We start from the raw sequence: 27,727 nt of genomic DNA, 5'->3' as shown, positions 1-27,727 counted from the left end.
AAATGTCTCCAGTTCTTGGCATCAGAACAGCTAGTGATGTTAGCTCACAGTTGCTGTTTCTTATTTTTTAACAGTATAAGAAAAGCACAAGAGTTGTTCTATTGCACTTTTTCATCCTCAAATGGTTCACACGCTATAAAGAATTACAAAGTGAAAACATGGGATGGTAAAGAGAACTTGTTATTAAAGAACAAAAACTGGCAGTCTCATAAATGGAGCCCACCTGTCATGTTTCAAGTTATTTTGAACTTTTTCAGCAGATGAACTTGTATATTGCTTAAGCTTACTTAGAATAGGAATGTTTTCTTTCAAGTTCTGTAAGTAGTACTGATCTCATGTGAACTGAAAACTAGGGGGAAAAAAAAAAAAACAACAAAGAAAATCAAAGCAAAACACCAAACCCCATGCCCAAACCTTTCTTTTCTGCCAGATCAGAGTGTGAGGAAGTCTTGTGTTGAATAGCTTAAAATGTCAGAAGGTTTGCTGTCTTCTGGGACAAACCAGCTGGGTGGGAAAACTGCAGTGATGCCAGCACAGTATGGACAGTGGTCTAGACAGCTCTTGACAACTATTTCAAAAAACCCTGAAAATACAATAAATTGCATGGGTCTGGTTTTGTATAGTATGCAACAAATAAAAGTGATTCTCATAAAAAAAGTCTAGCTCTTGCATAGTTTTAGCAGAGGTTACAAGGAGAAAAAAGCTACTGGTGAGCCCATGCTTTCTGTTCCCTTCCACCACACTGGCCTCCAAGTGCCTCTGAGCCTTAAATTGCCAGCTGTTGACAGCTGGCAATTGGGGGGCTTGTCTTTTCCCCCACAGCTGGGAGCGCCGAGTTGACAACATGGGCAGGATTTATTACGTCGACCACTTCACCAGAACGACCACGTGGCAGCGGCCGACGCTGGAGTCCGTCCGCAATTACGAGCAGTGGCAGCTCCAGCGCAGCCAGCTCCAGGGAGCCATGCAGCAGTTCAACCAGAGGTTCATATATGGGGTAAGGACTACTGGGGTGACTGAGGTTAGGGTGGTTTTGGGGTTTGGGCGTGCCTGTGGGTCACCTTTCCCCATAAAGGCAGCAGACTCTGTTATGGTTTATGATAATGTCTCTGTGTGTAGCATGGCAGGGAGGGCTCATTGTAATGTTAGTTCATCTCCTTCCAGTCAGCACATGGGGTTTAGTTGTGACCTCAATATAGGGATTCTTGGATAAAATTGATGTAAAATATTGATAAAGCCTTTGGCTCAAACTACAGCTTAGTAATAAGCTGGTGTATTTGTATTGTATCTTGTATTACCCTGGCCAAACACATGGGAGGTAAGCAGTGCATTTCTGCTCTGGGTAAAATAAATTATGCACAATGAATGTTAGGAGAGCAGGGAAGTTGAAAAGAATCCTTCCAGCATTTTTACTCCATTATTTGTCTCTGATGAATAGTAGACATTAGATCACTCCAACTCATGCTACTCATGCTCATCAAGAATGATGGAGGTTCTGATTTGCTGCACATGTGAGAATAAAATGGAGCCTGTAAGTGGTGGTAGGGAGAAATGTACTGAGTGCAGGAATGAAGGTTCTGATTGCTTTGGGTGCTACTGTACTAATTTCCTCCTGCCTAGGCAGGGGTACTAAACAAAGAATAATTATTTCTTGGCACTGTAGTTAATTAAGCATGCCAAGGTCAGTAAAATGGGCCTTCTCTGTGGAGGAAAAGAAAGAGTTGGCATCCTTGCTTATGTGTAACATTAACAAAAATGCATTTACTTCAATAATTCAGGATGGCTATGGTAGAACATCTGGAAAGCAAATGACTAGTCATTAATGCCTCATTTGTTCATGTGACTTGCAGAACCAGGATTTTTCATCCACACAGAACAAAGAGTTTGATCCTCTTGGCCCTCTGCCACATGGATGGGGTAAGACTAACTTGAATGTGTTTTGTAATGCAATGTAATTAAACATTAAAGCATACTTCTGTCAAATTATTTGTCAGCTATTCTAAACTAGATTTTGCAAATTAAAATCTACATTTAAAATATTTTAAAATCAGATCTAATCAAATGTGCTATTAAAACAGAATCCTGACTAGGCTATGCCATTTCAAAGTGGTTCAGAAACTATAAAGTATTCTGGTTTACTCCACTGGTAACAAGTGTGATAGCTGCTTTAACACTGTCATCCTTTTGAGACTTTTTCATTTCCCCCCACCATCCTGTTCCTGCTAAATCAGGCTCCAATTCCTCTCTAAATCAAACTGCTAAATTCTCTCTCCAAGACAACTCTTGAAAAGAGTTTTGTTGGTCTGAAAATGTTTTTTATAGTGACAACTAACTGCTTCTTGATTTGGCCCTCTCCCTGGAATAAACTTGTTCTTGTACTTTACAGGGCTGAGAATTTACAATTAATACAAATTTTGGCAGGGTGTAATAAAAATAGAAGTGTAAAACTGCTTTCTGGTGTGACTATCAAGCAGATATAAAAATTCAAGTTTTATGATACGTAAGCAAAGCTCTCAGAATTCTCTTGTGGAATTTGGAGAATGTAATTACTTGGCAGAGTTGGACCTGACTTTTTGGGTTCATCTGCTTTTCAAACAGAGCTATTTGGATTTTTAGTCCTGGTATTGCTGCAACTTCATGCCATGAAATTGTCATTCCCCACCCTTGTGCTTAGGCACATTATATATAACATTTCACAGAAAGGTCTCTAGGCTGGCAGTGTCCAGGAAATGGCAAACTGAGTCTCCACATCATGTGGAATGCTGCTGTCAGGCTCACAGGCAAATGCCTACTTACAGACTTCTCTTGGAAACTGAAGCTTTTGAGCTGTGGTAGTCAGATTTGGATTCATTTTTGTAGTTTGTTTCTCTTGCAACACTAAATAAAAATGGTATGATGAGCTGCAGAATGGTACAGAGGGCATTTCTCATAGGCAGTGTATGCCCATGGTTCATCTGAGAGAAAATATAAATGGGTTTTCTTGGAAACTGCATTTGACTGTGTTTTATTCCCTGCTATAAATTGAACTTGAAGCCCCTTTGTACCTTCTGGATACTTCTGTGTATATCTGTTCCCTCCTCTGTGTTTGCTTTTTGTGTTGCTTGTCAGGCACATCACAATATTTGAAACAGCTGAAGTTTCCTTTGGACAAAGCAGCTCACAGCTTTCAGTTTCCAATTAATTTCTCCTACAATTGAAAAATAAATTACCTAGTAAGGAGTAACGTCAATGAAAGTGAAAATATGTTGGGTCAGAGGAGGTACAGAGAAACCTGAGAGCAGGAGAGGCTGAGTCTGGTGATTTATATTGTATATTTGATATAGTCTCAACAATATATTAAAGAGGGAATTGAATTTGTTCTCCTTTTACATCTTTTCAGAAAAAAGAACTGACAGTAATGGCAGAGTGTATTTTGTCAATCACAACACACGAATCACTCAGTGGGAAGACCCCAGGAGTCAGGGGTAAGAAACCAGTTGAAGCTGCATGTATGATGAAAATGTAAATGAAATTAAAATGTAGCCAAGTTAGTGAGAGTGGAGTGAGCCAAGAATTGCTGCCCACAGGTGAGGCATGGATTGTGCTATGCAAACATCAGAGAGCTCAATAAAAAGTTGAGATACTGGCCAAAATGGAAACTGTCACAATATTACTGTATCATCCTACAACTACCAGGAAAGCCTTGGTCAACAGTAAGCAATGAACTCATTCCCCAGTAGAAAAGCTTCTGCTTTTCACAAGTAATCAATTACATTTGTCTAAACATTTGTGTCATTAGAGGAAGAAAATATTTCCTTTGTATGATGATGGGATGGTGCAGAGTCTAGAGTAAGACTTTGGTTGTTTCCCACAGTCACAGAATCACAGAATGGTTTGAGTTGGAAGGGACTTTAAAGCCCATCTCGTTTCACCCTCCTGCCATGGGCAGGGACACTTTCCACCATCTCAGGGTGCTCCAAGCCCCATCCAGCCTGGCCTTGGACACATCTGGGGATGGATAGGAAACAGAAAGAAGATGACCCAAAAAACTGTAGCACCTTTCCTCACATCTCTTTAAAAAAGGAGAAATAAAGGAGACAGAGAACTTGAGGCACTAGTAGAAACACAAGAGTTCTGTTTATTTTGAGCTCTGTCACTGCAAAGTCTTTGAGGTAAGGAATGGAGGCAGGAAGTTGAGGGTGAAGGGTGTTCAATCCCAACTGCTGTTTGAGCTGAAAATGTCTGTTTGGTGAAGCAGCTTCACCTGTCCTCCCTGAAGGAGGGGAAAGGGGACAGCCAAGGCTGTGTGAGTGGGGTCACAGCTGTAGCCACTCACCTCTGCAGCTGTGGAGAGAAATTACTCTTGGAGCAGCCCAGCAACAGAATGTTTGGGCTGCACAGTCAGGACATGGTATTTATGGAGGGAAGCCACTGGGGAGCACTTCACAGTGATACCACTCAGATCTTCCAGATATATTGAGATCTAGTTTTGTATACAGCAAAACTGAGTTGGAAAAAATTGGCAAAAAATTTTACATGATCAGGATTGGCATTTTCTTCTAATTTTGTCATTCTGAAACATTTTTGGCTGCTGTGATTATTCATGAGGTACCAAAAACTGCTTATTAAAATTATATCAGTTTTTGAGTAAAAACCTCATAGTTAGAAGATAAAATTCTGTTGTTTGTGAAGGAAACAATAAACCTTACTTATGCTTTTCCCTTCAGGTTTTTTCTTGCCTTTATTTAAGATATTGCAAGCAAATGAGATAATGCTTTTGATCTAATTGAGAGTTGACTTCAAATTTTGGCGGGGGAGGGAAGCTAAAATAAAACCAAAGAGAAATTTTCTCGATCTGTAGACTTTCTAGATTTTCCAAGATGTTTACTGTCTCAGGTATTACACCATTGACATAATGGATTCAGTTGATCAGTTACCGTGTATTTTCTTGTATCCATAGTCAGTTAAATGAGAAGCCCTTGCCAGAGGGCTGGGAAATGCGATTTACTGTGGATGGAATTCCCTATTTTGTGGATCACAATAGAAGAACCACTACATACATAGATCCCCGCACGGGCAAGTCTGCTCTGTAAGTGTTCTTAACATTTTACTAAGGTTTCAAAAGTCAAGTTTAGCACACATCATTTTTAAAATATTTTTTAAATATTTATTTTTTGCTTCTTACTACATTATTAGGTAGGAAGGTTTACATGGAGCAGTGCTTCTTAATTACCTGGGATTTTTCATTCACTGAAAGTCCCTGAAGAAGCCAGAGTTCTAAACACTGCAGAATCCTTCTTGCCATGTAATATGTGAGATTTGAGAGTAGTGGAGGAGCTGCATCTGTCTTGTTGATGACCAAATCCTTTCCTTCTCTCTTTAAAAACGACCCAACCCTTTCTTTTTCTGATTTTTTTTTTAGGAACCAGAATGAAGTTGAAACCAGAATTTACCTCCCAAGTTAATTGAATGTTGTCCCTTCTTTATTGTTAGAATCATTTTTTACAGTTTAATGTTCAGGTAGTGTTTTAAATGTACTGTTAAGCATTCCACAGTTTACAAAGGAAGATTTTTCTTTTTAGGTTAAAAACAAGAAATTACACCCCAAAATCAAAAAATGTGACTAGATAGCCAGCTATACCATACAGCTGTATAACTAATACATCTGTAGGCTTTTACTTCAGTTACAAAAACACTTGGAAATTCATTGTTTTCGTCCTTTTGTTTGCAGAGACAATGGACCCCAGATAGCTTATGTGCGTGATTTCAAGGCCAAGGTCCATTATTTCAGATTCTGGTGTCAGGTATGGATTCTTTTTTTTGCAATATTTGCTTGCATTTTTGGTTTTGCTTACACTCTTTTAATGCCTTCTTCAGTGCCTTCCAGTAAAGGGAATCAAACTACTCTAAGGTTAAAGGCGAGTTAAATTAGGAGGGAGTAAATGCAGGAAATGTATAATCTCATGTAAGCTTTAAAGTGATGTAACATTTGGCTTTAAAATGTTTTAGAATAAGGGAAAACATTGCTTTCCCTACTTTTTTAAAGTGGTGGGTTTCTGAATAGTGTTGTCTTGCTGTTGTTAATACAGGAATATATGGAGGCACAGTTGAGAGTTAATACAACATCTGCTTTCTATGTGAATACCCACTTCTGGCAGAAAATGCAGGGCATTTGCAACACAACAGACATGTCTAAGCACTGAGGAATATGCTGTGGTGCACATAGGGTGCTCTAACATAATATCAAATTCCAGCATGACTGTCTTGGTCCTCTGAGCTCCTTATATCGAGAGATGAAGTAACTTGATGTTTGGGAAAAAAGTTTTTGGTTTAAATGTTCCAGTTTTCAAGAGTCAATTACCCTTTGAAAATAGTGGAGAGACGAGCCTCGTTTTTCACTTGAAATTTTGTGCAGTATAGCCTGAATATTCTAGTTTTTTATTAAATTAATAGGATCACAGAATGGTTTTGAGTTGTAAAGGACCTTAAAGATCATCTCATTCCAACCTCCTGCCATGGGCAGGGACACCTTCCACTAGCCCAGGTTGCTCCAAGCCCTGTCCAGCCTGGCCTTGGACACTACCAGGGATCCAGGGGCAGCCACAGCTGCTCTGGGCACCTGTGCCAGGGCCTGCCCACCCTCACAGGTGCTGGGAATTCCTTCCCAATATCCAGTATCCCTGCTAACCCTGCCTCTGGCAGTGGGAAGCCATTCCCTGTGTCCTGTCCAGACCTTTGTCAATAGTCTCTCTCCATTTTTCTTGTTGGTCCCTTCCAGGTACTGGAAGGTCACAGTTAGTTCACCCTGAAGTTTCTCCAGGTGGAACAATCCCAATTGTTTCAGCCTTTTCTTATAGGAGAGGTTCTTCATGTGTCTCATCAATTCTGGGGCAGAAAGGCTTCCTCAGCTGGGACATGTTATTGATCTTCATGTTTTCCAGTATCTTGTAGGAGTGCAATATTTAACCTGCTCTGAGCAGCATCTGGAGGTGTTCTTGTCACTGTAGATAGCAGTATTGGAACCAATTTATTCTTGGATTAAATTACAATTCAGATACCTTGATTGCTGGATTTGTTTTATATTGATTGGTGAAATTCAACTGTACTTTTTAATATATACAACAAATAGCAGTCCAAACTGAGTAGTGGAAACTTTAAGTGATTGTACCCTTCACATCTAAAAAATTTCCTTTCAGCAACTTGCAATGCCACAGCACATAAAGATCACAGTGAGCAGGAAAACATTGTTTGAGGACTCATTTCAGCAGGTATTGTGTTAAAACATGGGAGTAATGGGTATGAAAAGTAGTGTTACTACATTTATTCTCAGATGTCATTTTTGAACCTTTGATGTCTTGCTAATGTTAATTTAAGTTAGACTAACAAAAAATATTTATTTAATAGTTAGGCTACATTCACACTTACAAGATCATGCTAATATATGTCATTCTGGCACTGATTTATCTGACAAAGGTGGTTTTGGGTTTTTATTTTCCTCCTCAGAATGATTTAAAATCTGAGTTGATTTTGAGGAGACTGCTGGGACAGAGCAGCACCCCATTCTCAGGATGTTTTTGTGTTGTGCTTATGTTTATGCATTTTTCCTCACAATGTGTTGTACTACCATGGTCTACGTACAAAAAATATATTAAGTTGATCTTAGTCTGGTTGTCTTGAAATGAGTAATTTTTTTTTAAAAAGCAAAAATTATTAATTCTATTTGCATTATTAGGAGTGAAATTCTTACTAATCTCTGTAGACCCAAGGTTAAAATATTAAGGTTTTGTTAAAGTCTGTAGACCCTGATTAAAATTTTTCCAAATTATTAAATGCTTGCTAGAAAATAGTAATAATTCTAACCAGTGCTTATAGCTGTTTTCTTAAAAATAATTGATTGTTTTTCTTTCACTAAGATAATGAGCTTCAGCCCTCAGGATCTCCGGAGACGTTTATGGGTTATTTTCCCTGGTGAAGAAGGTTTAGATTATGGAGGTGTGGCAAGGTAAACTACACTGAAATGGCAGATAATAACTTGTTCTGCTAGTGGGGATGTGAAGCTTCCCCAGAGTACTTAACTGCAGTGCTTTCACAATAGGAGTGAAGTTTATTCCTTAGCTTGGAACATCTGAGGAAGGCAGTTCTGTAAGATGTTTGCATGTCTTAAAACTATGTAAAATGATTTTCAGTTTGCATTAGGAGTTACTTAATCATCTCCATGATTAAAGAGATATAGTTTACTGAACTAAAGTGACCCTTTGACCCAACTGTTAATGTCAAAGTAGAGTTTATTGAAAAAGTGAACAGAAATCTACATTTAAATACAATGTCTTGACTGGAATGTACATGAGAAGTGCATATGTTAATTGGCATTCCCCAGCCCTGGATGTTTAGATCAGGGGTACACTTGTAATGTGCTCATTTAGATAAGAGTGGGTTTTATCCAAGCCACTGACAGTTGTGTATCATTGCAACTTTGCATTTTAATTTGTAATTTGCTGTAGTTTCCCTCTGGTGTCAGTGTAGGTCAGCTGCTCTCTGGGAAAGGAGGCCCAACAAGGGCCTGAGTCAACATGAGTTAGCTACAGTAATTTCTGCTGTGATTTATTTTGAAATGTGTTTTTATTGTTTCTGTGATTTCAGGGAGTGGTTCTTTCTGTTGTCACACGAGGTCTTGAACCCCATGTATTGCCTGTTTGAATATGCAGGGAAAGATAACTACTGCTTACAGATAAACCCAGCCTCTTACATCAACCCAGACCACCTGAAATACTTCAGATTCATCGGGAGGTTCATTGCCATGGTAAGTCCTAAAGCAGGAAGCAGGTCTGTCTTGTAATTTTCCTATAAGTAAATACTGTGCCATCATATGGATAATGATAAAATTCCATTTTTGAGCTGACAGTATCAGGTGTTTTGGCTACAACTCCTGTTGGTATAAGCTACTTCAGCATATTGGCAGTGATGGTACTCAGGTTGGTTTAATTCTTTGGCTGATTTCATGGGCACAGAGAACAGAATGTTGTCATATTAAGTACTGAAGCATCCTTTGCATTATTTTGTCTGTTTTTGTGTTCCTCAGGCTTTGTTCCATGGGAAGTTCATTGACACTGGTTTCTCTCTGCCATTCTATAAACGTATCCTAAACAAGGCAGTAGGACTCAAGGATTTAGAATCTGTTGACCCAGAGTTTTACAACTCTCTCATCTGGGTAAAGTGAGTTTGACTTTTTGTTCTTGAAATAGCAATACAATGTTTTTGGTTTTCACTTCTGCCAGGAAGTAGGTGTAAATCTATTACTAACAACCCCACAGAAGAACATGATCTGACATTGCAGAGCAGTATGGAATTTTTACTGTGAGTTTAGATACACAAAGAATGATTTCTTCATGCAGAGCCTTTCTGGTTCATTGAATATTCCGTGCAGCATCTTGTGTTGTGTTTTTATTGGCTGTTACTAATTCCAGGTAGACATACAGATCTGGCAGTGTTGAATGTGGTTACAAATAAAATGGCTTGAGTAAATTTGACTGAGACTTTTCAGATAACTGATTAAAAGAAATCAGGAAATACCCATTTAATGTTTCTCTAGTACCGGTTTAGTTAGAAAACAAAATGTTTAGTGCCACAAGAAGATGAAGTTAACAAATGTAGTTTATTATTTACTACCACACAATTCTTCTGTTGCAAGTCACACTTGCAATTTGACCTCAAGGTTGGTATTGAAGATTTAATGCTTTAAAGAAGTTCTAGCTGTGCTGGTATTTTTGCCCCAAGCTTAATGATTCCAGACCATTCCTACCTGCAGCCTTCCATGTCTGCATGGTCAGGCACCTCTCTGTCCCTGTTCTTGTGGAGTCCTTCTCTTGCACTCTTTTGCAAATTCCTCTCCAGAGACTAGCAAGTAAAAGGGATGTGGAGTTTCTACACCACAGTTCTTTTGGAATTATGTGTTACAGATATATCTAAGAAATAATTTTTAAAACCCCTTTGATCTAAAGCATTGTAATTTTGTACTGATTTTGTCATAGGAGGATGTCCCATGTTTTAATCTGTGGTTGATATGCACCATTTGTTTCAGTAACATAGATTTTTTTTTCTTTCAGTTTAAAATATTAACAAATATATTAGAAGAAAAAGACAAACTGAATAATTTTTTTTTCTTCAGCTATAATAAAAACAATTTTGCAGAAAAGTTAGTTCTTTCTTGTGACTAAACATTCCACTTAAAAATCACATGAAGAATAGTTTTAAACATAGTTTGAAAACTTCATAGAAGGTGTGAGATGGGGTTTTGAAATGCAAAACTAATATAAAAGCCAAGATTTTCATCTGTAGTGGTGATTCTTGGAAGGTTCATATTAAATACTGAGGAGCAGGTAAAGCAGCATGAGATGTTTAAGAACTGAGATGGGAATTTTGTTGGGTTTTCAGAGTAGTATGTTCTGTACTCCATGGATGTGCTGATAATGTGCCTTCATTTTAATTCAAAGCAATTTCTGTAGTGATAGGGATCTAGGATTGCAGAAAAGGCTTTGCCCCTTTGAAAAATCACTTAAGGATGTGAAAATTGGAGAAAAGGCTTCAGACCTCCAAGGGCTGCAGAGTCCTCTCAGTCCAGACCCAAACTTCAGTGTAGCTGGGGCTGCTTTTCTGTAGTGCTGCTGGAGGTACCCCTGAGGAAAGCACTGCACATTTACAGGGGAGAAGAGCCATGGCTGTCAGGACAGGCATAATTTTGTTCCTCACAAAAAAGCAAATTTTGTAACTTTGCAGGAAGCATTCCTTGGCACTTGTATCAGGGGGCTGTTTTTGTCATTCTCACAAGTTTGAGGATTTCAGAGATTGGCTGAGTTTGGAAGGAGACTTTTAGAGGTCACCTGCCAAATCTCGGTGCCCAAACTGAGCTAGAACATGTAGCTTTCATTTTAAAAGGGATGGATAATGAAATAAAATCAGCCTTTCATCTGAAGCCTTCCCTCCTCACCCAAGGTTTCATGCAGTACTCTGTATTTTGGAAAGATGAAGTTCAGAAGTGCAGTTGCATCATGGGGCTCAATAAACCACAGCTATGTTTTCAAGACTGGCATTGCTGTGTAATGAGTCAGAATAAATATCTGGATTTTGCACTTGATTTTGGAGGAAAACCATCATCAAAAACTCTGTATATACAGGCAGTTCTTCACTTTCCAAAAGCATAAATCAACATAAAAACTCCAGGACTTCTGGCAAAGCCATAATTACTGTGTAAAGAACATTTCCTTATCTTGACTATTTAACTCCAAACCTTCTACCTTTAGGTTCTTCATACTCATCTCCTCTGCTGTGCGCAAGTTCTCAACACAGTTATTTAAAAAGGTATTTTTTTCTTTCCAGAGAGAATGATATTGAAGAATGTGGCTTGGAAATGTTTTTTTCTGTTGATAAAGAAATACTAGGTGAAATCAAAAGCCATGATTTGAAGCCAAATGGTAGCAACATTCTGGTCACAGAAGAAAATAAAGAAGACTACATCAGGTAAGAATAAGTGAGGACTCTAAAATACTCTGTCATTTTCTTTCTTTGAGTTCTAGCAACAAAAGACTGTCTGTGTCATCTAAAGCATTGCTGAGAAACTGCTGATGCTGGCAACAAGTGGCAAGTGTTTGGATCCCATATTTGAAAGAGGAATATTGATAGAAATAAGTTTCTAAAATCTGCTTCTCCTAATGATCATGGTTAGAAGAAAGTCCACTTTTTTCCTAGTTATCTCAGTTTAGCAGAATACCATGACAAGAATTGTGGCTGTCATATATTTAATGAAATGTTACATCTGTTTATTACTGTAATTATATTGCTTTATAGCCTGCTGACCTTCTAGCCAGCCATTTCTGGTTCATGTGGGGTTTTGAGGGGTTGTTTTTTGTTGGGGTTTTTTTGAGAACATTTTTGGATATTTTTGTGAAGATTCTTATTTTTCAAAGATACTTGGAATTGCTATTAGTTTTATCTGGACTGGTCTTGTAGTTGTAACAGTGTTTTGAATTATGTCATAGGTTGTATTGTCATAAAGTAAGGATCATACTTGCAGCACCAAAATGTTTTAAAGCAATAGATTAAGAGTGAAGGAGCCTAAGAGTGATTAAGGAATAAACATGTGAACAGTGACCTGCTTTGTCCTGAAATATCCCCTCCTTCCTCAGTGTGCAGCCATACAGCAGCTCTGATTTAAGGTGTGAACTTCAACATAAAAGCTTGGAGGATGTGCTTGCAAAAAAAGCTGTCACACATTGCAGGCACAAACTAAACTGAATCACAGAGAATTTTCCTCTTTGTTACAATGTGTTCTGTGAAGGCTTTTCCATGGGCAGGGGAGGGAGTTGGAGTGAGCTCTGTTTTCATGGCATGAGAAATCTGCAGACATTTCAGTGATTCACAAAAGAGGTGGTGTTTGCACCAGAAACATACTGGCATTTGGCAGGAGGGAGGATCAGCAGGAAATCATTCTTCTCTAGTTCCTAGGAACCCAGGGAGAGCTCGATTTACAGTTTCATTCAGATTCTTTTGTCTTACTCCAAGTCCTGCTTTAAGTCCCCCAAGTTTCTAGGACTGAAATGAGAAATAGCCACCTCTCTTTTAGAATCCAGTGCTCCTGATAGCTTAGGTTTGAATTCAGCATAATATCTGCTTCTCCCTGGGTTCAGGTTCTCCGAGTCTCCTGCCTGCTTTTCACCCTTTTATTAATGGAGAGTGGAGTTTCTGCCACAGAGCAAAGTTTCATGATTAACAGAAACAAATATGGAACTTTCCAAATGGACATAGTCACTGCTTGGTAAGCTGGCAGTCCTGCTGCTCTTCACCAGTACAACTTGACTTGTTTTTTACCTTGTCATGGATAACAACTGAGATTTCTGGGGAGAATATCAGACAAAATCTTCAAACACCTCAGGACTGCTGTGCTCTCATTAATGTAATCAGTGAAGAGATGCTGACTCCTCTTCAAGTCCAGAATACTTCTGTAGCAGAACAGTTGAACACTTAGGGTAATTTAGAGAAGAAATGCAATCATTTGCAAAGAGTAAAGGCTGCTGATAAAATTATATGGTGCTCTATCCCCAGAACTTTCCAGACTTTCCATGTTTTTTTTAACTTAGCTTACAGTTCATCTCAAAATAGGTAAAGATGTGGACTTGGGTTAGCATGAACCATTTAAATGATCTTGGTGTGTCTTCTTTTCCAGGCTAGTGGCAGAATGGAGACTGTCCCGAGGTGTTGAGGAGCAGACACAGGCTTTCTTTGAAGGCTTCAATGAAATACTGCCACAACAGTATTTGCAGTATTTTGATGCAAAGGAACTGGAGGTAAAGGATTGCTTGGCTATTGCTGGATCCAGGTCATTACCCATAAAATAAACTCCAGTCAGTACATCTGAAGAGCAGAACTCATTGAGGCTGACAACTGTTTTATAGGGAATATGGGGGAACCTTCATGGAATAGTATTAGATTAATGTGTTTTCCTTAACTTTGCTCTTTGCAGCCAACTTAGATGTTTCTAAATGCCAAGATTCTGTCAGCAGAAATTTCTTACTTTGTGATTCTTTGATTTGCCTGTGTTCAAAGAATGAGTAACTTGACAGACTGAGAGATAAAGCCAGATATGCAATGGATGGTTGCATATAGATTGGGCCAAGTTCTTGGTTTGGGTTTGATCACTCAAAATTAGACTTTCTGAATAATCTGTTCAGTTTGAAAAGTAAAGCCATCAAAACAAAATATCCCATCCCTAGTGAAGAATTATATGGCTAGGCAAAGATAAACTGGCTTGAATAGAATCCCAGAATGGTTTGGATTGGGATTTTAAATCATCTTGTTCCAGTCCCCTTCCATATGCAGAGACACCTTCCACTATCCCAGGCTGCTCCAAGCCCTGTCCAGCCTGGCCTTGGACATTTCCAGGGATCCAGGGGCAGCCACAGCTGCTCTGGGCACCCTGTGCCAGGGCCTCCCCATCCTCACAGGGGAGAATTTATTCCTAAAATTGCAAACAATTACACCATTTTTCACAGCAGAGATGCTCTCTAATTTGTAACCTCTCCAAATACACTTCATGAACCAGTCTTTGAACCACTTCATCATCAGTGGTTGTTTATAGAAGTTTTGGATGAAGTTTAAAATTAAAACCAAGTGCACTGTTTTTGCAGATGCTGCTAAGTGGGGGTCCCGTTGTTCTCTTTTGCTGTGTGCAAGGTCACAGAAGGAAAGTGGAAATTTGTACTCCTCTGCTTATTTCCCTTTTTCTGCCCCAAAGGTGCTCCTCTGTGGAATGCAAGAAATTGACCTGAATGACTGGCAGAGACACACCATCTACAGGCACTACACCAGGACCAGCAGGCAGATTGTGTGGTTCTGGCAGGTTTGCAGATTTTACTTTATTCTCAGACCAGCAGAAGTTACAGAGCACAGCTCATTGAACAGTGGTCAGAACACTGAGCACACCTGCAGCATGGAAATAGAAACTGTTACTGCTAACCCAGCTGTTCCCAACATTACTGTTCATCCGTGGATGGTGATGATGTAAAAATCTGAAGGTTGAATCTATCCCTAAATGTTTATTTCCATTACTGTTTTTCAGTTTGTGAAAGAAATAGATAATGAGAAGAGGATGAGACTCTTGCAGTTTGTGACTGGAACTTGCAGATTGCCAGTGGGAGGATTTGCTGACCTCATGGGTATGTATTAATAACCCTTCTAATGCAGGAGATACACTTCTAAAAAGAACTTAATTATATATTTATGGCATTTTTAATGAGTTTTAGGTTAAATGCTGTTTTGTAAGCCATAAATATACTTGAGCTATGATGGAAAGAGATGGAAGGAATGTTTACACCTGTTCATTGCACTTTAAAATCACTTCAGATTGTTGCATTTCTCCACATGTAGACTTTGATCCAGGCAGAGCTGTAGAGTGAGACAAATGTCCCTTCTCTGTGCAAATAAGTGTAATCCTATCTTTATTTAAGCCTTGCATGCTTCAGGTGTGTTACAGTGATAGAAAGGTAGCTGGACTATGCCTTGTCTATTGGAATTTGTTACAGGGAGCAATGGACCCCAAAAATTCTGTATCGAAAAAGTTGGAAAGGAAAACTGGTTACCCAGAAGTCATACCTGGTGAGTACATAACAAATCAGAATATTGCTGTTGCTCTGGTTTTGGTGACCACAGTCTGCTGTGACATTTTAGTAAATGGGTAATATGCTGAAATGTTGAGACTCTGTGAAAGCAAACACAAATTACACCAGTGAACTATGTTGTTGAATAATAGCTAAACTTGTGAAAAGCTCTTGTGGCATGGAATAGATTCCACTGGAAATTCATGGATTTGTGTAATATATTACTGAACAATTAAAGTCATTACCAGTAGTGTCTAAGAAGATTGGGACTATCTTTTGTTATCACTGCACTCCTTAGTAAAATAGCCACATTCACACACTTCCAGAGAAAAGGTCACTTCTCCTCTTTTCTTTGGGTAGGCAAAACCACACAAATTGAAAATTTTGTATCTGAACGATGACTCTAATTAACCACCTAGAGGTTGGTTTTCCTCCAACTAGGAAAAGTTAATGAAAACTGGCTCTGTATCAGCACTTGAATACTAACCTCTGCCCTCAGAAATACATTTATATCAGTAGTCAGCTTTTCTCAGGGTATAAATCCCAGTATCAATCTCCACAGCAAAAATTCTCTAATCACCCATATTCATAATGGATTTTTTGTTCCTATTGAATTCTTCCTCAGTACATAATTTTTTTTTTTTTATTTTGCAGTTTCAATCGCTTAGACCTTCCACCATATAAAAATTATGAGCAGTTGAAGGAAAAGCTGTTATTTGCAATTGAAGAAACAGAAGGATTTGGACAAGAGTAGCTAAAATTTGCACCTTGAAGAATGTGAACCCAACACGATGTATGTGCTTCACTTCTTCTGCTTGTTGCACACTTCATTGTAAAGTAGACATGACTTGGATTTATTTAACAGTACTAATGTGTAAATAAATGGATGTTATCCTGAGGTTATCCACCTTAACTCTGGATTTCTGCTGAGCACTTTCAGAAATCAAATGCGCAATCCAATGTGGCTTCAAGCAACTAATGACCGAAGTAGAGGTTTAATACAGCTTTGGGCTCTGCTTTGTTTTACCATTCATTAATTAGAATGTGTCCTTAATGACTGACAGATTTTTAACAATAGTTTTTGTCTTTCCTTTTTAGTAGCATTTTTGCTACTGATGCACTGGGAAGTTCATTGGTAGCTGCAATGCTGCAGCAGCATCCTAAGCCTCCTAACAGCAGTGTCAGAGCCAGCCTGGATCCCCCTCCGTGCCGTGAGCAGCTCCAATCCTTAAGCTCCTTTTTCTAACTCAAGTGTGGCCAGACTGTTTTTCCCTGCCTGGAGTCTGCTCACGTGCCAGCTGGACTGAAGCTGCTGTTAAGGGGATGTCAAACTGTGGCACAAATCCAGGGCATAGCTTCGCTTTGGTTTATCCCAATCCTGCTCCTGTCAGCAAAAGAGACACCTGCCCAAAGTTGTTGGAACACTGCTCTGTGCCCTCTGAAGGGTTCTGAGCTTTTGCTGTGTAACACCTTTTAACTTTGAAATCAATATTAACACTGTGGTACTTCATTTGTTTTGCAAAAGACAAGCCCAGCTGGGATTGCACTGATTCCATTGAGGTTCCTGTTTGCAGGCTGTTTGTCAGCAGTGTTAATGGACATTACCCTCGGTGTTTTTCCTACATGTTGCAGTCACTTTGCTCCGAAGAGTTCGTTTGGCTGTCAGGAAGAAGCACAAAACAACTGGATTGAAAAAATGATCCTACTCATCATTTCTGTGGATGAACTGATGTGTGAGACTGGCTGAGGCCAAGAGGATTAGAAAGTTCAGACATGGATTACAGGTTTTTGGGAAGCTGGAGCGTCAGTAAATAGTTCTATAAAGTTTGAAACTAAAGTTTTTGGGGAGGTTTCTAAGCTAATTGACCCTAAGCTGCTTACAGCTAGTAACTTTTGTAGCGAGTTCCTGTTGAATTAACATTTGTTATTTCCTTTTAGAATCTGTTAATTCTTTTCTGGTTTACAATAACATTTTGCATTTTACTGCTCCTTTAGACTGAATGCACTTTTTGGGTCTGGTCAGCCCTTTCCCTTCGCCTGAAGGGAGGAAGTCAGACACCAGTGAAATGAGCTGTAGCCACAGTGAGAGACGTGACACTTGAAATAACATGTAGCACATACTAAAGCAAACCTGCAGCTCAGAGCACTGGGGCAGGAGCTGCATTTAAGACTCTTTCAGATGACAGAGCTGAAACAGGACAGTGGGAAACACTGAACATTCAGTCTGGAAAAGAGTATTTCTTTCCCGCTGTCTTATCCATCTAAACTGCAAGAGGGAAAAACTGATTCAGGCCTAAGAACCAAGACACTACACGTTTTAGCTGACTTCACAAGTGTGTCAGGGCTCAGTGATAAATGCTTTGGGAAGGCAGGAGGGTGGGACTTGTCAGGCTTAATTGAAGGAAGGCCTGGGGAGAGGTGCTGATGATACAGAAATGCCCCTCATTTAAAGTTTCATTGATGGTGAGAATTCACCTTCAGGTGTAACTGGGAGGAGAACTGCCAACTTCCACAATATTTGGATCTATGACAGTATACAGCTCATGAGAAAAAATAAAAGCCTTATATATATTTTCTGTTTATATTAATTCTTACAGTGAAATGTAGTTATCTAACATATTTACAAGAGAGATTAAATTAAGCAAGATAATGCAAGGTTAAGCTATGAAAAATAGTCTATGTTCTGCATATTGCTTTACAATTCGTGTAGGGAACCTAGAACTATTGTTCATGTATAAATATCACCCAAAAGGCTGTCAGCCCTATATTTTTAAAATAAAGAGTAGTTATAATTGAAATAGCCTTAGCCCTAGTTCTATAGGGTTTGGCTGTTGAATATTTTTATGGTTGAAATGTTTAGTTCAGGAAAAACATACCTGCTTGTATATATTTTTGATGTCCAGGATTCCACTTATTCCATTGTTTCTTTAATTTAAATGGCATGTTTATATGTCTTTTCTGCTGTACCAGGATGGGAGAAAGGGGGCTGGATATTCCAAGCACCAGATATGATTTTAAAATATTGCAAATAAAGAATTCATTGAGGGGGAAAAATAATCAGTGAAACAATCGGATTTGGCCAAATAGAAAAAAATTAAAGCAACTTTACAGCATTACATTGACAGTATTTCTGAAGGCACAAGTTTAGATTCTTTAGGCATTTGACTTGTGAATACTAACAAATCTGTTAAATTTTTACAGCATGTTGTGTATAAGGTAAAAGGAATTATACAAGCCACTGGTGCACTTTTCAGTTCTTTCTGGGGATCTGGTGAAGCAATACAGGGATGAGCCCAGAGCAGCTGCTATCCCAGATAACAGGTTTTTGTGGATTGGATTTACAAGTGAGATTTTCAGCAGAGATTAATTAATTTGTCTCCCATTGTTTCAACTGTTTTAGCTACCTGAGCTGCATAAATTCATAGTATGTCACAAATGTACATTCATATGCAAGTGTCAGTTGATCCTAATTACCAAGTATTAAAAGAAATTTTATTTAGAATTTTCCTTCATGAGAATGACATGAGAAAATTAAATACTGAGAATTAACAAAGCCTTATTGTTACAAGTAGCTCAGGAACTGTTCATTTACTAATGACATGCACAGTAAATACATTCTTTATCTGATCTAGTATGGAAGTTTGGGGTTTTTTAATCCAGTTGCTTGTCTTTAAAAAAAACAACCTTTTTTATTATTTTGAGAAAAATAAAAAATTGTTTGGGGGTTAGGGGTTTTTTTTGGGTTTTTTAAAAATTTTATTTTACTACATGCTGCACTGGATTTGTAATCTCAACTCTGTTATATTGGTATCTCCAGCCCCCTTTTTTGTGGTGTCTTTTAATTTTCTCCAAGAATCACTGTTTGTGTATATGTGCTCTAGTGAACTCATGTAGAAACTGGGATCAGCAGCACTGGATTGTAAAATACTGTACTGAAATTCATTGTCGATATTTCCTTGCATTGTAATTTCAAATACTCAGGTAACTGTAACAGTATCTCAGTAAGTCAAATACTTTTATAAAACTACTTAAAGAGCTGGTGGTCTGGTCCTTATTCCTTATGTGTGACAGAATATCCAGGTGGAAATGAATTGTCCTAGTGTTCCTGGGGGTGAGGGTCAGGCTGCCTGGACTTGTCCCTCCACTAGGATTCTTCAGAACAGTTCTTTCCCAAGACCTCATCCACCCTGGTTGATTGCATTGGCTCTTGAAGAGGAGATTTTGGACACAATTTGTGGATTTTTAGTGCTTGTGGATGCTGCCCTGAGGAGCCATTGGGGGCTATGAGGCTGCTGAGGCCTGAGGGAGATGGGGTGGAGGGAGGTTCTGCAGGAGCCACAGCTGTAACATCTCATTGCAGCACTGGTGCAGGGATACCAGCAATGAGGAATGACACTGCAAGGGGTTTGGAGTGGCAGAATGCCACAAAGGAGGGGGCAAAGCTCCAGTGAGACCAACCAGCCTTGTAGTGTCCCTGATCCTCCCTGAAGGGGGGAGGTGGCACTGAGATTCTTCCTGTCATGAGGACCTCTCCTGATGGCCACAGGCTTTGCCAGGTAACTGAGATGGGCTTTGCAGTGAGGTTCCAGTTCCCTCAGTGCTCACAGGGATATCCCATCAGGTCTTAGGGTCATATAGTACTGGACTTGATGATCTCAAAGGTCTCTTCTAACCAAAACTAACCTAGTTAATTTTGTGATTCTGTCTCAGGGACCTGATTCTGTCCAGTTTGGTCAAATGGTCCCTAAAGTGGTCATCCTTCCCTGAGGGTGATATTCCCTGATGCAGACCTTCCCACTGGGTTCTCCCTCTGCTGACTTTCCCAGCTGTTCCCACAGGCTCCGTTAACTCAGTTTTGTCAGGAGCAGCAAATCCCAAGGATGATTTTCTGTGCCAGGCAAATACATGCAATAACAACTGCCTTTTTCTGCAGTGGGGAGGTTGGTGAGGAGTCACTTCCTCCAAACTTTGAATGGAACCATTTAAAAGCATCCTAGTAAGTTGTGTAAACCCAAAACTTGACACTGCTTTGAGCAGCTTTATATGAATACAGCTGCAAGAGTATTTTACTTACATCTGAAGTTTATTTTAAAAAGGCAAAAATTAATCACGGTGCAGTATATGATAAAAGTACATCTCAGCTGCACCATTTTTTTTTCTATTTACTTTAATGATGAGGGTGCTAATGTCAGCACCAGCCCTGGGTGGGAGTGTTGAAGGTTTTGTTCATGGCAGGATGGGAATGGTTGTTTAAGCAAACCCATGTTTGGTTGGGTGTCTGATGGCAGCTATGGGCTTATTATTGCCCAAATTATCCACCACATCCTTACTATTGCCCAAATCTTACCATTGCATAGACCAGAAATTAAATCAATCCATGGCAAAATGACTTCTTGTAGCCAAGCTGTAAAACTTGCTTCTGGACTGGTCAGAGAGATTAGAATTTAACTGAATTAGGTTCGCAGAGCTGTAAACAGCCACTAGAAGAGGAAACGGCCATATCTCTTGGGTCCTAAAGAAGGATTTTTTCCTGATCTCTGGCAATGCCTGATCCAATTTCGATTCTCAGCCTGTCAGCCCAGCAGTGCACAAATGACAGGGCTCATTGGAGAAATCTTGTTTTCTCTAAGGAGAATGCAGACTGACAGATTGGAAAGGCCAGTGAGCTTACGTGCTGTGTCAAATCCTGGCTTTCAGAGGGGGGAAAAAAAATCTAAAAACACTTTATGAGGACATGTTTTACATTTCACCCAATACCATCTCTCTGTGACCGCTGTGGGAGCTCAGTGTGAGCTCTGTGTCTGTTTGCTGATTCCAGGATTGTGGTCCCAAAAGAAGGATCATTCAAACTGATAGGGAGTAGGTTTAAATTGGATATTGGGAAGAAATTCTTCCCTGTAAGGGTCATGAGGCTCTGGCACAAATCACCCAGAGAACCTTTGGCTATCCCTGGAAGTGTCTAAGGCCAGCTTGGATGGGGCTTGGAGCAACCTGGAATGGTAGGTGTCCCTGCCCCTGGCAGGGGGGTGGCATGAGATGGCTTTAAAGGTCCCAAGCTATTCGGGGACCCTCTTTCACTTCTAGCAGAGCCTGAGGTCAGAGGGAAAAGTCCCAACTGCTGCTGTTGTGTGTGTAGAACAGAGCTGGGGTTATGGGGATGCAGTTCTTGGATGTGTTATTTTGTTTTGCCATCAGACTGTGGGACATCCCCAGTCCTTCCTCCAAGGGAGCAAAGAGCTCTCCCTTTCTCATGGCAGGGGCAGCACCCACCTTCACCCTCGGGACACGGATCCCCGGGGCTGTGGCAGGGCGGTCCCCAGGCTTTAGGGTGCACCGTGCCTTGGAGTGGCTGTGCCCCTGTCCCAGGGGGCTCTGGCAGCAGCTGCCGGCTTGCGGCTATTTGGCAGAAAAGAACTCCCCACACCGGTTATCATGGAATCACAGAATGGTTTGGGTGGGAAGGGACCTTTAAAGGCCATCTCATTTCACCCCCTGCCATGGGCACCTCCCACTGCCCCAGGTGCCTCCAAGCCCCAAGTCCAACCCGGCCCTGGACACTTCCAGGGATCCAGGGGCAGCCACAGCTTCTCTGGGTAACCTGTGCCAGGGCCTCCCCACCCTCACAGGGAAGGATTTCTTCTTAATCTCTAATCTAAACTTCCTCTCTTTCAATGTGAACCAAGCCCTACTTGTCCTGTCACTCCAGGCTCTTGTAAACAGACTCGTCCCATCTTTCCTTAAGTCCCTTTCAGGTACTGGAAGGATGGGGTTTCACGCTGATGTCCCTAAAGCGGGCTCAGGGACCACCGCGTCCCCGGGAGCGGCCTCGGGAGCTTGAGGGAATTTGTGCGGGCTCCGAGGGGTGGAGGGTTCGGGGCGGCGTCTCGGAGCGGGCCCGCCCCGCGCTCCAAGCGCTTCCGGAGCAGCGCCGGGGCCGATACGGGGCGGAGGCGGCTCCATCATGGTGGGTGAGGCCGGTCCGGAGTCCGGGTGGGGCCCCTGTGCCGCCCTCGGGGGTCTCTGTACCTCCCCGGGCCTTGGGGGCTCCTGCGGCCGGCGCAGGGCGGGGCGGTCCCGTCCCGGTGCTGGTCCCGACTCCCCTCAGGCACAGGCGCTGCCCCGCGGGCGGGGCCCGGGTAAAGGCGAGACCCCGCTGCGGGGACTGCGGGGGCTGGGAGCGCTTGGCTCGGCTCGGTTCGGTTCGGTTCGGTTCGGTTCGTGTTGGGTTCTGTGTCCGGTTTTGTGTCCGGTTCTGTGTCGGGCTCCCGGGCGGGGCCGTGTTTGTGCGGGGCGGGCCCGGCGGTCCCGCCCGTTCCCCCAGCACCGGGCCGGGAGCGCTGCGGGTCCCGGCGCTGCCTCCGCGGGGCTGCCCTGGCTCTGCCCGGCCCTGAGTCACCGCGGGGAGAGGCCGGATCCAGCCCAGGCCCGTGCCGGGGAAACGCTCACTGCGAAACCTGCATTTCCCACGGCTGCCAGGGCACTGCTGTAAAGCTGGAAGCAGTCAGGAAAAAGAGACTGGTTTTGGATGTTTAATAACCGCGGCTGTATTTGTTCTGTTGTGATTTTATTGGAGGCTTCTCCCTGCCCAGACGTATGGCTGGCTACAGCGTGTTGATGAAATTGGGGATCAAATGTATATCAAAATTTGTAAAGAAATAAATGCTGACCAGAGTTCCAGAGGGAAACTTGAAATTATCTAATAAGATGTATTTTTTAGGCAAACCTAGCAGTTTAGTTATTCCAGATGAAAACAGGAAGATACAGGCTGCTGTTGTACATATAGCAAAGGATATTTAGCAGCAAAATGGTGTTGAGGGAGTGTTTATTCTCCTTTTCTAGAGTGCATCTCTCCTCCTCCATGTGCTATCTCTTGCAGTTATCCAGCCCTTCATTAAAATGGGGTTTGTGTGTTTCATTAATTAAATATGTGATTTTGTTCTCAGTACTATTTTTTTGGTCTGGTGAGCTGCACTGGCTTGTGGAGGAATTGGAGGAGCAGGACCTTCCCCCATCAGCAGCAGTGAACTGTCAGAGCAGATCACCCACCTGTGAGTTAGATCAGCTGAAGGTGTTAAGAGGAAATTAAGAACTCATATCCTTCTTTATGGATGCTGCTTTGCATCTGAAAAGGTTTGTTAAGGTCCTGTGAAGGAAAGTATTTAATCAGGACTTAAATAGTACTAGTAAGAAGGCAGGAAATCAGATCTTAATTTCTTAATAGATTTAACATTTTTCCACTATATTTTCCCAGCATTTATACACCCTTTCATTTGTTCTTCGTTTAATTTCCCTTGTCTTCCATTTGAGAACAGTCCAGTATTCAGAAATAATCAAGAGTTCTGTTGAAAATACTTGAATTTTTCTGTGCTGGATCACACAGAAAAACTTCTGCTTCATAAAGACCAGCTTGGGGGCTCCCATCTCTTATGAGCCCCAGGCTGTGTTACCAACAGCACCCTGAGCAAAGTGCTGGTGCTGCTGGGGCTGAGCTGGTGTTTGTTTTGTTGTGTTGGTTGTTGGATGAGGTCTCTTCCCAGGGAACAGGGTGTGTGAGATCTTTGTGCCCATTTGCTGTGGAGGAGGTGGAGAGGGCTGTTCAGGGTGTCCAGGGAACACAGCCTTGGCCAAATGCCCTTGTAGGTCTCACCTGGTTCAGGTGATTCTGGTCTCCCTTCCTAAACCATTTCTGAGGGACTCTGCCTTGCAAGATCTGAAAGATGCTACTTGTTTCTGTTTTCTTTAATGGGAATAAAAAATGCCAAATACTCATCCAGCTGTGGAAATCAGCTCAGGTGCGAGGGTTTCTCACCCTACTACAGATGCCATAGTTATATTTAGATGGATGTCTTGTAACAGGAATGCTGTGCAGAAGATACTGAAACCTCTTTTGATGGTTTCTATAGATCAGACAAAGGACTATTGCCTTGGCCTGTGTTGATATTTTTCCTTTTTTAAGTTGTAAATTATTGGCAGTGGTTACAGCCTTGCAGCCATCCCAGCACAAATCCGAATTACAAACAAAGAGTGTTCATTCATTGTTTTTCCTCTCACTTCTCTTATTTGTAATTGCTTTTGGCATTCATTTGCTAAAAGGGAAGGTCATCTTGCACCCACAATGTATTCTTTTTCCTACTTTTTTCATAAATTCCATGTCCATTTTCAAATATGATTTTTGTTTGACACCTAAATTGTAGCAGTCTGCCTGCAGCTTCCAGCTGCAAGCCTTCAGCAGGAGGCTTGGGGAGGAGGAGAGAGGGAGTTCCAGGATGATAATCACAAATGAGTGAAGAAGGCAGATGGAAAATAACTGGAAAGGTCATGCAGAAAAGGTGGCACCAAAGTACAGACACTTGGCTGTATAAACCAGTGTAGGCAGTGGCTTTTTAATCATCCTTGTGCAGCTTTGTGTTCAGCCATGTTATCCTAAAGCTTTGGTGGGAGGCAAGAAGCAGCTGTAACCCTGTAACCCTGCATTGATTTGTGCTTTGTCTTGCAGGCTGAGGTGGAGGAAACACTGAAGCGAATCCAGAGCCAGAAGGGAGTGCAGGGAATCATCGTGGTTAATTCAGAAGGTGCCGTGTCAGCCTCACTTTTCTGACCTATCGCTCACTCCAGCCACCCCCTTTGAGGGCTGCTGCTTGTACCACTTGCACTTAGCTTAGAGTCTGGCTTTGTCTCCCTGCAGCCCAAGGAGACAGACAGTAGTCAGTTAGGCTGCAAAAGAAAATTGGTTTCCAATTTCTGGAAGCTCACATTATTATTTTAGGAAATACATTAAGATAATTTGCAAAAGCATTGTAATATTTGAGTTATGGCAGTGTTTGAAACTGAGTCTGTAAAAACTTGCATCAGTAACACTGAGGCTCTCACAAGATCTTGCTGCTGGGCCTATCCAAAACCCTGCTGGCCTGGCAGGCTCCAGTTCTTTAGCACTGTCTAGTGCTTGTGCAATTCATCAGCAAGTTGTCCCTTTGTGGAGTCTCTGATGAGTTCAACAGACCAACTTCTTCAGAGCATTCTCAATACACTGTGAGCAGCCCAAAAATTGAATATTTCCTAGAAGTAATGCTTAGAAAAGATGACAGCAGCTACATGTGAATATACTGAGGATCACATCATGCCCCTTGGCTCCTGCTCACTGGTTTTCTATGATAGTTGAGTGGTTTGTGCTCTCTGTGCTGCAGCTGCAGTTGCTGGAACAGACACCTGGTTCTGCCCAGCAGAATTTGGTACTTGGCTGCTGTGTTCTGACCCTGGAGCTGGGGTTTGACTGGGTTTTGGAAGGAAAACACATCTAATGGGTGGCTGAAGTGTAAGGGAGCTCTGTAAAGCTCTGGCTGAACAGTGCCTGCCCTCCAGGCTGGTTATCACTGAACCAGGGACCTCCCAGGACTGCACCTCCTCTTAGGGCTGAATGTTGGAGCTGTGTGATGCAGCAGCTGATGTCCTCCATAATCACTGATCCCAGCCTGGTGTAGCTCAATATCATTTAATTGGTGTAGGGGATCCTTTCTGTAGTAAAAAAAGTGTCCCCTGTCAGGAGAAAAAACTGCCAACCTTGGTATTTCTTCTCTCCTTTACAGATGATTATTTTTGTTTAATTTATTTCTGTTTTAACTCTGAAAATGAAAAAGTAAAGCACTGGTGCTACTAGAGGTAATCAGTTCTCACCTACACCTGTGGTCCCACATCTCAGCTTTTTCCTATTTTGTTTTTCTTCATGTTTTCCTCTTGCCTTCAAAGAGAACAGCCCTGACCTGGTGCAGTGGCAACCGAGGTTGGAGCCGCTGGTGCCCAGTGCAGGGTTGGTTCTGGAGGTTTGTCCCTGAGCCTTGCTGTCCCTGTCCTGCAGGTATTCCCATCAAGAGCACCATAGACAACGCCACCACCATTCAGTACGCCGGCCTCATGCACAGCTTCATCATGAAGGCCAGGAGCACCGTGCGGGACATCGACCCCCAGAACGACCTCACCTTCCTGCGCATCCGCTCCAAGAAAAACGAAATCATGGTTGCTCCAGGTAGGAGAGAGCAGGGGGAGAGCAGCACTCTGGGAATCCAGCTGGATTGTTCTCACTTGAGACTGACACTGTCAGCCTGGAAGGAGTCTGCCTGCTGCTTGTGTTCACATTGGATAATCCCTTCTCTCCAAGAAGCTGCTCTACTTTCTGGAGAGTTGAAAGCTTTATCATTGACCTAAGTTTCCTTTGTCATGTTTGAATGTGGCAAATCCCTTCCCTCATTTTGTGTAGATCAAAGTAGAAAGTATTAGATAATGCTTGAGAGGGTGCTGCACCCTCTCATGCTTTGTTTTTCAGTATAAAACCCTAGGATTTGGAAAGAAATACATTCTGGGAGTAATTTCCATGCAGAACTGTGGACTGAGGGATAAAACCAGACAGTCCTGACTTTCCAGTTGTGAGAAAAGTATTAGAGCACACTGTAGCTATTAATGTATGTAGCTGTAATCATGAGTGATGGTATACAGCAGCAGCAACCTTCTTTTCAGGAGGCATCCTCAGTATTTTGTTGAATTCCTAACTGGGAAGCAGTGGGATGAGTGCAGGTCGCTCATGTGGCAGGAATTCAGCCTTGTCCCCGTGTGCTTCCTGCTGGGATGGGGCTGGTGGAGAGGCCAAGCAGTGGATGGCAGTTCCCCATGGCAGGCTTGGGTCAGGGCAGATCTTAACACAGGCTGTGGTTCGTGCTGAGGCAGCCTCAGATTTCCACAGGAAGGATGGGAAGAGGAATAGGCATTGCTCCAGCAAAACCAGCTGCAGCCCCAGCCTGCCTGTGAGAGAAGGGCAGTGGCCACCATGCACCAGTGTGGCACATGCCTGTTACTGAGTTTGCTGGCACTATCTGGGTTAAATTCAGCTGCCTTGGGAATGTGCAGTTTCTAAAGCTGAGAGTTTTTCTCAGTAAAACCCATAAAATAAATGACCTAACACTTGGAGCCTGTTTTGCTCATTGAGAATGAATGTCAGGGCTCTGCAGTTCCCACAGCACATCAGAGAGATGTGAAAAATGTTGGAATTTACTGTTTCTGTGAACAAATACCAGCAGTGAAAGAATAATTTCCTTTTTTTTTCCTCTCCAGATAAAGACTATTTCCTGATTGTCATCCAGAATCCAACTGAATGATTACACTGACTCGGTCTGTTTTTTTCCCTTTGCCTGTTTTATTTTCCCTGTTTTATTTTTTATTTAATGGTAAAAGATAGAGCATTAGTGTTAACTGTGCTGTGACTCTTCAGTAAGGTTTGTGAGAATTAAAGCAGGTGGTTTTGTTGTCTACAAACAGAAAAAATGTCGCTTTTTGTATCACAAGTCATTTTGAGTGGGAGCTGGTGAGTTGGAATTGGGCAGTAAAAAATGCAACAGATTCTTTTAATAGCTAAGATAATATAATAAAATTCTAATAATAACCAAAAAACCTATTCTTTGTATGCTTCTGTGCTTCTTTCACCACTGAGCTCTGCTTTTACACTCTTAGTTTTGAGTGGCTGTAAATATGACTTCCTGTCCTCTAGTTCTGTCTTGCTCTGTTGGTTTTACTTCAAAAAAATCTGACCATAAGAAATTAAAAAGTGTCACCAGTAA

At 41.5% G+C, this 27,727-nt stretch overlaps 2 protein-coding genes across 6 annotated transcripts in view; both read left to right on the top strand.

The window, feature by feature from the left end:
* ITCH (itchy E3 ubiquitin protein ligase) overlaps positions 1-19,160 on the top strand; it is a 58,209-nt gene extending 39,049 nt beyond the window's left edge. Inside the window, exons 10-25 of one of the 5 annotated variants that reach the window (XM_071455374.1) lie at positions 823-997; positions 1,851-1,917; positions 3,380-3,464; positions 4,940-5,068; positions 5,711-5,783; positions 7,176-7,247; positions 7,893-7,981; positions 8,620-8,779; positions 9,059-9,192; positions 11,353-11,493; positions 13,196-13,316; positions 14,264-14,368; positions 14,588-14,684; positions 15,051-15,123; positions 15,780-15,918; positions 16,758-19,160. In XM_071455374.1, coding sequence (XP_071311475.1) covers positions 823-997; positions 1,851-1,917; positions 3,380-3,464; positions 4,940-5,068; positions 5,711-5,783; positions 7,176-7,247; positions 7,893-7,981; positions 8,620-8,779; positions 9,059-9,192; positions 11,353-11,493; positions 13,196-13,316; positions 14,264-14,368; positions 14,588-14,684; positions 15,051-15,123; positions 15,780-15,879 — 1,621 coding nt within the window. In that variant the 3' untranslated portion in view covers positions 15,880-15,918; positions 16,758-19,160. Of the gene's footprint in view, positions 1-822; positions 998-1,850; positions 1,918-3,379; positions 3,465-4,939; positions 5,069-5,710; positions 5,784-7,175; positions 7,248-7,892; positions 7,982-8,619; positions 8,780-9,058; positions 9,193-11,352; positions 11,494-13,195; positions 13,317-14,263; positions 14,369-14,587; positions 14,685-15,050; positions 15,124-15,779 lie in introns of all 5 variants that reach the window. The other 4 variants (XM_071455373.1, XM_071455372.1, XM_071455376.1 and 1 more) reach the window with 4 other exon arrangements.
* A 2,926-nt stretch (positions 19,161-22,086) lies between these two features.
* Positions 22,087-27,727, top strand: DYNLRB1 (dynein light chain roadblock-type 1). Its single transcript, XM_071455427.1, has 4 exons — positions 22,087-22,329; positions 24,622-24,697; positions 25,978-26,145; positions 27,225-27,727. The coding sequence occupies exons 1-4, from the start codon at positions 22,087-22,089 to the stop codon at positions 27,266-27,268; spliced, it is 531 nt and encodes a 176-aa protein (XP_071311528.1). The 3' UTR covers positions 27,269-27,727.

This window comes from Agelaius tricolor, unplaced genomic scaffold (genome assembly GCF_023055355.1).
Source record: "Agelaius tricolor isolate 1412-34295 unplaced genomic scaffold, bAgeTri1.0.p SCAF_49, whole genome shotgun sequence".
NCBI lineage: Eukaryota > Metazoa > Chordata > Aves > Passeriformes > Icteridae > Agelaius > Agelaius tricolor.
This window is presented reverse-complemented; position numbering and strand designations above follow the sequence as displayed.

Excerpts from the sequence above, each read along its gene's own strand:
- DYNLRB1 (XM_071455427.1), top strand. The coding sequence starts at position 22,087 with ATGGTGGGTGAGGCCGGTCCGGAGTCCGGGTGGGGCCCCTGTGCCGCC. Across the intron at positions 22,330-24,621 it reads GCTCGGCTCGGTTCGGTTCG|GCTGAGGTGGAGGAAACACT; the intron begins GTTCGGTTCGGT and ends TTTGTCTTGCAG. Across the intron at positions 26,146-27,224 it reads CGAAATCATGGTTGCTCCAG|ATAAAGACTATTTCCTGATT; the intron begins GTAGGAGAGAGC and ends TTTCCTCTCCAG.